Source organism: Mustela putorius, unplaced genomic scaffold (assembly GCF_011764305.1).
Source record: "Mustela putorius furo isolate JIRA1106 unplaced genomic scaffold, ASM1176430v1.1 tig00003987_pilon_pilon_pilon, whole genome shotgun sequence".
Classification (NCBI taxonomy): Eukaryota; Metazoa; Chordata; class Mammalia; order Carnivora; family Mustelidae; genus Mustela; species Mustela putorius.
This window is the reverse complement of record NW_025422126.1, coordinates 1,392,315-1,401,997: the sequence shown is the minus strand read 5'-3', so window position 1 is coordinate 1,401,997 and position 9,683 is coordinate 1,392,315. Positions and strand designations below refer to the sequence as shown.

Genomic DNA, 9,683 nt, shown 5'->3' with positions numbered 1-9,683 from the left:
AGAATGAAGTTGGACTCACAGCATATAAAAGATTAGTAAAAATAGATCATACACCTAAACAGGAGAGCTAAAGCTATCAAATTCTTAAGGAAAAAAATAAAAAAAAAACTTCATGACATTGTATTTGACGATATCTTGGATATGACACCAAAGCATAAGCAAAAGAAGTAAAAAAAAAAAAAAAGCTAGATTTCATTGAAATTAAAACTTCTGTGCTTAAATATGGAGAACAAACTGGTGGTTGCCAAAGGAGAGGTGGATGGGGGCATGGGTGATACAGGTGATGCAGATTAAGGAGTATACCTGCTGTGATGAGTTCCAGGTGATATAGATAAGGGTTGAATCACTATATTGTACACCTGAAACTGATATTACACTGTATATTGATTATTCTTTAATTAAAAATGACAGAAAAATAGTTTAGTGCATCAAAGGACACTATCAACAGAGTAAAAAGGAGGCAACCCACAGAATGGGAGAGGATACTTGAAAATCATACATCTGATAAGAAATTAATAGCCAGGATACATAAAGAACTTTTAAAACTCAACAGCAATGACAATAACAACAAATGACTGGATCAGAAAATGAGCAAATGACCTGAATAAACATTTTTGCAAAGAGTGTGTACAAATGGCAAATAAACACATGAAAAGATGTTCAACATAAATAATTTTTAGGGAAATGAAAATAAAAAAACCACAATGAAACATTACTTCACATTTATTAGGATAGCTATTACTTTAAAAAATAAAATAAAAAAAGAAACAGCAGTTGATGTGGATATGAAAACATTGGAACACTTGTGCATTGCTAGTGGGAGTGTAAAATGATACAGATGCTGTAGAAAAAGGCATGATCATTCCTTAAAAATGAAAACAAAAAATTACCATATGATACAGCAATTTGACTTCTAGATATATATCCCAAATAAATTAAAATAGGGACTCGAACAGATATTTATACAACTATATTCATAGCAACAATATTCATAATAACCAAAAGGTAGAAGCAAAATATCCATCCACAGATAAATGGATAAGTAAAATGTAAGATAGGTAGATGATAGATGATAGATAGATGGATGATAGATAGGAATCTACATCTAATCTATATATGTTTTCTCTGTGTAACTATAGTCCACTATAATATACAGGAATATTATTCAACATTAAAAAGGAAGGAAATTCTGATGCATTCTACAACATGAATGAGCCTTGAAGATTTTATGCTGAATGAAATAAGCCATCACAAAAGGGCAAATACTGTTATGATTCCACTTGGATAAAGTACCTAGAGTAACCAAATTCACAGAGAAAGCAAGAATACTAGTAGTTGTCAGAGGATGTAGGGAATATGGGAGTTAATGTTAAGGCATAGAATTCCAGATGGGGAAGATAAAAAAAAATCTCTGAAGAAGGTTGGTGGTGATGATTGCACAACAATGTGAATGCATGAATCACTGGACTGGACAATTAAAAGTGGTTAAAATAATAATTATTAGCTATGGTATTTTACCACAATAATAAAAAAGGCACCAGTAAACACCCTTTAGTTACATTCCACCTTAATGCTTAAAAACATGAATGGTAATATTAGATAGATAGACACATAGATGATAGATTGATCTTCATGGCTTTTTCTTTATTACCAACATACAAATATATATTAACAAAGAGAAACAGCAGTGAAGCTTCTTTCAGTTGTACCCTAAGCTGTTCCATAAGCAAGAGTAGGATAGTATCCATCATTTAGTTCTCTAGAGATATCTTATTTTGTTTATGATGTATGTCTTTTTCTCTTCTTTTTCTCTTTCTATTGTTCACTCTCTCTATTTTTAATTATCCTTCAAAAGACATACAGATAAAAGGAGATTAACAATTTTCCTTCAATATTTAATAAATGACTAAGCTGAAATAACTTGTTAGATTAGAATTTTTGGAATTCACAGACATGTAGTAAGCAAGAGAACTTTCAGGCAGTAGATGCAATTCAACTTGCAGGAGTAAGAGCAGCAAGTTATCTTACTCATATCGTCTCCTTTATTTCATTCATTTTGTCAATCCAACTAAAATCAAGCAACTTTGACCATTAATGTCCTAAGAACCCGCTCCCGTATTTTCTTGGTCCTTACTCCATACACAATGGGGTTGAGGAAAGGGGGCACCAAAAGGTACATATTTGCAATAAAAATATGGATATGTGCAGGCACATTCTTCCCAAAACGGTGAGTGAAAATGGAAAAACCAGCTGTGGAATAGAACACAAGAATAACACAGACATGTGATCCACATGTGCCCAAAGCTTTAAAGCCAGCTTCTCGGGATGGCAGGCGGAATACAGAGCGGAGGATGAAGGCATAGGATACAGCAATGAGAATGGCATCGCACGAGCCAATGATAGAAGCCATACTGAGGCTATAACTCTTGGTGGCCCTTATGTCCATACACGCCAGCTTCACCACAGCCATGAACTCACAGTAGGTATGGGCAATGATTCGTGTTCTGCAGTAGGGCAGCTGTTTGAGCAGGATGGGATGTGGAGAAAAGAAAGCTATTCCCCGAATCACCACAATCATACCCATTATGGTGATGCGAGCATGAGTGAGAATTGTGGTATGACGCAGTGGATGACAAATGGCCACATAACGGTCAAAGGCCATGGCCAGGAAAAAGCCTGATTCCATAGCAGTAAAACTGTGAATGAAGAACATTTGGGTCAGGCAGGCATCAAAGGCAATGTCATGGGCTCCAAGCCAGAAGAGACAGAGCATTCGGGGCAGGGTGGATGTGGAGAGGACCAGGTCGGTGATGGAGAGCATGCAGAGAAAGAGGAACATAGGCTCATGGAGGCTTCGCTCTGCCCTCACCACGGCCAGGATGGTCACATTCCCCACCACAGCCACCACATACATGGAGCAGAAGGGAATCCCAATCCAGACATGCAAGTGCTCTAGTCCCGGAATGCCCATCAACAGGAAGGTGACAGGAGAGGGACGAGAAGTGTTGAGAGGAGGCATGTTGCTTTTCCCTTTGCTTTTTGTCACTACTTCTGAAGAGGAAGCAGCACAACCAGATGCTAAAAACATGGAGGTTCAGTTCAAGAAGACCCTTAATGATTTGTTGCTAAAAACAATTCAAGTCATAATCACGTGTATTTAAATTCAGTAGGATAATAATGCTAAAATTGGTAATAACATACCAAATGACAGAAGTATAGAAAGGTAATACTTACTATATTAGGGACCTATATGTTACCTTGTCCATTCATTTGCAATGAAAGATTCCATCTTTAGTCACACCTGTACTTAGTTCAACAAATATTTACTGAGAGGTTACTGAGTTTCTTCCTTAAGATCTCATTCAGTATTTCCCTCAGGTCAGTGAGTTTTCCATAACTGGAAGAGATCTAGCAGAGACCTTGTGAAAATATCTAGGAGTTATTGAAAGGACCCTTATAGTCCATTCTGCCATTCATGTGAGGAATAGAAATAAATGGTCTTTGTCCCTCTCTGGACACAATATTGAAGACTTTGGCACAATTTTTGAAGTAGAATCAACTCAATTTCTGTCTTTAGCCTTTCATTTGTCACTCTGCATATGTTACTAATCTGTCAAATTTATCAATGATGTTACTTTTTTCTTTTTGCCTATTTCTTGCTATCATGTATTACTTAAGTAGGCACATATTATGTTTTGTTGAACCAACAGATATCTGTTTGTAAAGATAAGGTATTTCTTAACATTAACCCCTCACTACCTTTTTATCCTCTTTTTTTTTCAGATTTATATTATTTCACTGCACAGCTGTATACTAATTGTGCTCCTTCATTTATTGATCCAGAAACCCGAATTTCCAAACATGCACAATAGTTTATTTATTGGACTGGTATATTTACCTAATGATGCTTTAGGTACCAGTTACTGACTGCAGTGGGTTTCTCTATAAGTCTTCCTATAGTTCCAACATATAGTCAAACCTCCGTGGCAAAGAAGCCCTGGGATAAAGGGGCTGAGCATGAGGCAGGAGCTGGGAGAGTTGAAGAAAAGAACTAACTTTTAAGTCACTACAAATGCTCTAGTTGTAGAGTAACCCTTGCTTACGAGTTTTCTGCTTTTCTTATCACCTATTAAGGCAATACTTAGTATGTATGTAGTTATGTTGTCATCAGTTTTTTAAAGAAAATTTGCTCTCCTTATATCTCAAACAAATTCTCATAAATGCAATATGAACTAATAAGTTACACAGAGTTATCGCTATATAGGCTTTCTGAATCATGCCAAAACTTAGATTCCATATATATATATAGTTTCTAGGCTTTTACATTAACTAGAACCTAGCTTTACTATAGTGAAAAACACTTGAAGAACACAACTATGGCTTTCCCTCCTGCCCACGATTTAGCTTTTAACAAGTAATTACACTATAAAATTAAACAGGTAATATATAAGGCAAATTTTTTTTCCCAAAGGAGAGGGAAGGATGAGTTATACAGAAATGACAGCAAGGGATCAAATTAAGTTTAGTGAGTTAAGAAAAGTCTTCTACTTAGGCTAGAATGTGAAGATTGCATGAGTTTTTCCCCTGGGTTCTGAATATAGATATTTAGGTATAGATATAAATAATGCATATCTACCTATCTGCACCCATATGCACACACACATAAACAAAGGAAAAGGAAAGGAGCATAAGCAAAGTTCCACCTGAAGGACAATCATGATGTAATGAAATAAATCTAGTGTAGCTGGAACTCAAAGTTTACAAAGAGATTAAAGTGAAATAAAATTCTGTGAGTAAACAAAAGTCCCCAACATTCATGTGTAAGCACATAACCAATAGGAAATGTTATAATCTAGACTAACGGAGTGGCTATCACTTAAGTGCTAAGTACATGTTGGGGTTACAGATACAATACAGAGCATTGCAAAAACAGAACTGGAAAGTACACACACTCACAGATACACACACGCTGGTTTCTATATTTTTTTTTTTTGTACAAACACACATAATACAACGTCTATGGTATCATCTCCCTGAATATGCCAACCTGTCATTGAATATGGAGATCATGAAGTAGCCTTATTTTGTTCCTCCAATAGATTCATATAATATGAAATATGGTCAAAATAAGATATAATCCTCACTTAATAATATCTTTAAAAAGATCTTTGCTTCCTAGAATTTTTTTTCTTCATTTTATCCATAAATAATGAAATGTGCATTCTCTCAATTTCAAAGAATTACATATTCCCTCTTGACTCCAGGAAATTCAGAAAGTAAAAAGAGTTTAAGAAAATCCCATGTCCTTGAAAGTTTTCCTTAGATCATTCAGATTATATCTTTCTCTCCATCCATTTCTTGTTTCATAACCTTAATTAGTTCATGAAGAAACTGATTCAGAACAAAGAAGCAACCTAAACATGCAGTTTCTATATATAGCAGTTTCAACATGGTAATCTCAGAGGATAAGCAGGGATAACATCTGACACAACCAGGTCCTTATGGAATCAGTAGGAGAGGGGCAGTATTAGTGCTTTGGTAAAAGGTTTGATTATCTTCCTATTTTCAGGGATAGTTACAGATGAAGCCATCTCTTAGTATTTTGGTATAATTTATCAATCACATAATAGGACCTGAAGGAAACTGAAAAAATACAGAACACATTCTTTATTCCTTGTATACATCAACTTCATCCCAATGTCAACTTGAGACATAAACTTTGCAGGCCAGAAGAGGGGGATGGTATGTTTAAATTATTTAAAAAAATAATCAAGAATTCCTTATCTAGCAAAACTGCCTTTCAAAAATAAAGGAAAAATTAGGACATTTCCAGATACACAAAAACTGAGAGAGTTCATTATCTCTAGACATTCTCTGAAAGGGAGTCTTTTATGTTGAAATTCAAGGAAGTTAGAGAGTAACTCAAACCTATACAAAAATATAAAGTTCTTCAGTAAAGATAAAGCACACACAGATATAAAAACCTGTATGATCACAATTTTGGTTCATAACTCTACTTTTTATTCTGCTACAGGATAAGGAGGACAGAAGCACAAACAGAATTATAAATCTAAGTTAATAGGTATAGGACATATAAAGATTGTTGCGGCTGGCGCAACAAATCGACCAGGAACGTGAGGGTAAGAGGATGGTGAAAAGAAATTAAGAGACAGGGACGCTGGGTGGCTCAGTTGGTTGGACTTTGGCTCAGGTCATGATCCTGGAGTCTTGGGATCGAGTCCTGCATCGGGCTCCCAGCTCCATGAGGAGTCTGCTTCTCCCTCTGACCTTCTCCTCATTCATGCTCTCTCTCTCTCACTGTCTCTCTCTCAAATAAATAAATAAAATCTTTAAAAAAAAAAAGAAAAAGAAATTAAGAGACAAAGAAATGGGGGCAGGAGGAGCACCAAGGAGGGTGTCCAATAGTGCCAATTTTATTCAAGGCTGTGAATAATTATACAGCTAACAGAAACAACTACAAAAAAGTATCTATTTTTAACTGATTACGAAAGAGTTTGCAACATGCACAGAAAACCCTTCAAGCTTTCCCATTATCTATTTCTCTGGTGATAGCAGACCCTCTATCACCAGATGTACTGACTTCAAGGCCACTCAAGACATAGTTTACGTAAGCATAGCACAATCTTACAATGGTGTAGCTTATAGCCTGTGCAAGGACAGCAAGGACCAGCCAAGAATTCGTGACCCCGACCAAATCATCTCTATCTGACAGGCAAACGTGTGGAAAGTCACATAGGTGAGCGCACAACACATAGCACAGACCGTTTCTCAGTGCTACTCGACTTCATTGATCTAAGCCTTTTGTTCGGCTATTCAGCCTTTAAAGGAGGCACAAGTCAGGGCCTGGTTTGGTCCTCATCTCAAACCTTATCTTAGCCTCCCACAAAGGATGTACTTTGTAACATTAATAACACAGAGTATGGATGGTGAAGCTCTAAAGGGAGGAGTAGAACTTTTGTATGCAATTGCAGTCTAGTTGTTATCAGTTTCAAATACATTGTTATAACTTTAGGAAGTTATATATAATCCCTCTGGCAATCATAATTGCCAGAAAATATTTGTCAAATATTCACAAAAAATGTTAAGGAATCAAGAAATGTCATTGAAAAAATTAAAAAAAATGCAAAGGCAGGCAGTAAGAGAGGAAAGGAGGGACAAAAAAATTATAAGACATACAGAAAACAGTAAGATGATAATAGTAAATCTTTCCTTATGAACAATTATTTTAAATGTAAATGTTTAAAAATCCCCAGTCAAAGCAAAGAGTGGCAGGATGGATTAAAACAACAGAATCCAGGAGCACCTAGGTGGCTTAGTGGGTTAGGTCTCTGCCTTCGGCTCAGGTCACAGTCTCAGGGTCCTGGGATTGAGCCCCAAATTGAGCCCCACATCAGGCTCTCTGCTCAGCAGGGAGCCTGCTTCCCCCTTTCTCTCTGCCTACTTGTGATCTCTCTCTCTCTCTGTCAAATATATAAATAAAATCTTAAAACAACAGCAACAACAACAAAAACCAGAATTCAGACTTCATTTTTCCAGTCTAGCATGTGAGACACTGGAAGTTTACACTGCACCCTAACAACAAGTAAAATGTGGAACCAACTGAAAAGTCAGCAACTGTTCTTGGGCCCATAAGAGAAGCAAGATCACAGGGCAAACTGCTGCTTCTGAAGCTGAAGAAACCAGTAAGTTAAGACAGAAGAATACAATTTATTTGAGCAGAAATCTCCATGGGAAGCAGTGCCAGGATAAGAAAATACAAACCACAGTTGACAAGGTGCTAGAGGCTTAGTGTGGGCAAACCTGAGAGATAAACTCCAGGGGAACCCATTCATTGATTGGTCCCCACTCTTTCATAAGTTTTACATACAGGAACTCATCAGGTCCTCACAGTGGTATAAAAGAAAATTCTCTCATTCGGCAGGGGCAGGGGAAAGTGAACCATTTGGAAATACATCAGAGCATTCTGTTCTTCTTTTTTTTTTAATTTTTTAATTTTTTATAAAGATATATTTTTATCCCCAGGGGTACAGGTCTGTGAATCACCAGGTTTACACACTTCACAGCACTCACCAAAGCACATACCCTCCCCAATGTCCATAATCCCACCCCCTTCTCCCAACCCCCCTACCCCCCAGCAACCCTCAGTTTGTTTTGTGAGATTAAGAGTCACTTATGGTTTGTCTCCCTCCAAGGTCTGCATTTAGAAAAAACTAGTTAGCCAAACCCTAACCTGGTAAGGTTTTATCAGAGTCTAACTGGTCTGGAGGAAAGGAAATACTCAATTCTGGCCGGCTCTAGCCTTCCAGGTGGGAAAAGGGAAAAAGCCAACTTCAGTCCACCCTAGACATCTGGTTCCTCCTAAGAGGAATGAAGGGGAAATTGGGTATAACACAGGAAATTTATAGCTCAGATGTAAAAGTTTACTAAAGGACTGAGAGTTAATCATGGAACAATGAGCAATCCTCCCTCTCCCTACATCTTACTGCCACATTACTAAAGGACTATTTGTGGCAGTTTTCAAACCCAGGACATTGTGTCAGGAAGAAATTACAAGACATACTAAAAGGCAAAAAACACAATTTGAAGAGAAAGAGCCAAAGCTGGAACCAAACTTAGACATGGCAAGGATGTTGGAATTCCTAGACCATGACTTTTAAAAACTATTATTAATATACTAAGGACTCTATTGGATAAAACACACATCATGCAAGAACACATGGCCCATGTAAGTAGACAGATGGAAATCCTAAGAAAAACCAAAAAGAAATGCTAAGGTTCAAAAAAGTAACAGAAATGAAGAAAGACTTTGAGGGGATTATTAACTAGTATATTGGACATACTAAAGAAAGAATCTCTGATCATGAGAATACCTCAATAGAGACTTCCCAAAATGAGAGGCAAAGAGAAATAAGACTAAAAAAATAAAATAAATAAAGAAAAGAAAAAGAAACAAACAAACAAAAAAAGCAAGCAAGCAAGCAATGTCTAAGGACTGTAGGACAACTAATAACAACACACTATGGAACATATGAGTAATGGCGGGAATATCAGAAGGAGAAAAAGGAGAGATGGTAACAAAAGAAATATTTGAAGTGATACTGATGGAGAATTTTCTCAGAGTAATGCCAGACACCAAAGTACTTATTAAGGAATTTCAGATCTTGGCGTATCATCTCCAAACAGCAAAATGTCAATGATGGGGGGAAAAAATCCTTAAAGAAACCAGAGTTTAAAAAACAACAACAACAACACGTTGGTTATCAAGAAACGAAGATAAAAATTACATTTAATTTGTCATCAGAAACCATACAAGCAAGAAAACTGGAGTGAAATTAAAGTGTTAGGAGTTGGGATAAAAAAGATAATTCTGTACCCTGAAAGATAATTCTTCAAAAATGAAGGAGAAATAAAAAAATTCTCAAACACACAAAAATTGAGATAATTTGGTATAAGTACACCAGCTTGAAAGAAATGTTAAGCAAATTCTTAGAGAGAAGGAAAATGATATAGGTCAAACATCCAAATCTGCTTAAGGAAAGGAAGAGTATTAAGGACAAAATAAGTGAAAGTAAAATAAAATCTTTTAGTTTTCTTGTTTGTAATTTATCTAAAGTGTTGATTGTTCAAAATAATTATATGAACATTATATATAAACATACATT

General features: G+C 36.3%; 1 protein-coding gene across 1 annotated transcript; it reads right to left on the bottom strand.

Annotated features, from left to right (window-relative positions):
* Positions 1–2,074: 2,074 nt before the first annotated feature.
* Positions 2,075–3,019, bottom strand: LOC101673818 (olfactory receptor 52D1-like). Its single transcript, XM_004768251.2, has one exon. The coding sequence runs from the start codon at positions 3,017–3,019 to the stop codon at positions 2,075–2,077; it is 945 nt and encodes a 314-aa protein (XP_004768308.2).
* Positions 3,020–9,683: the final 6,664 nt, after the last annotated feature.

Bases quoted from the DNA above. Each gene is read 5' to 3' on its own strand.
- LOC101673818 (XM_004768251.2), bottom strand. From the start codon at position 3,019: ATGCCTCCTCTCAACACTTCTCGTCCCTCTCCTGTCACCTTCCTGTTG.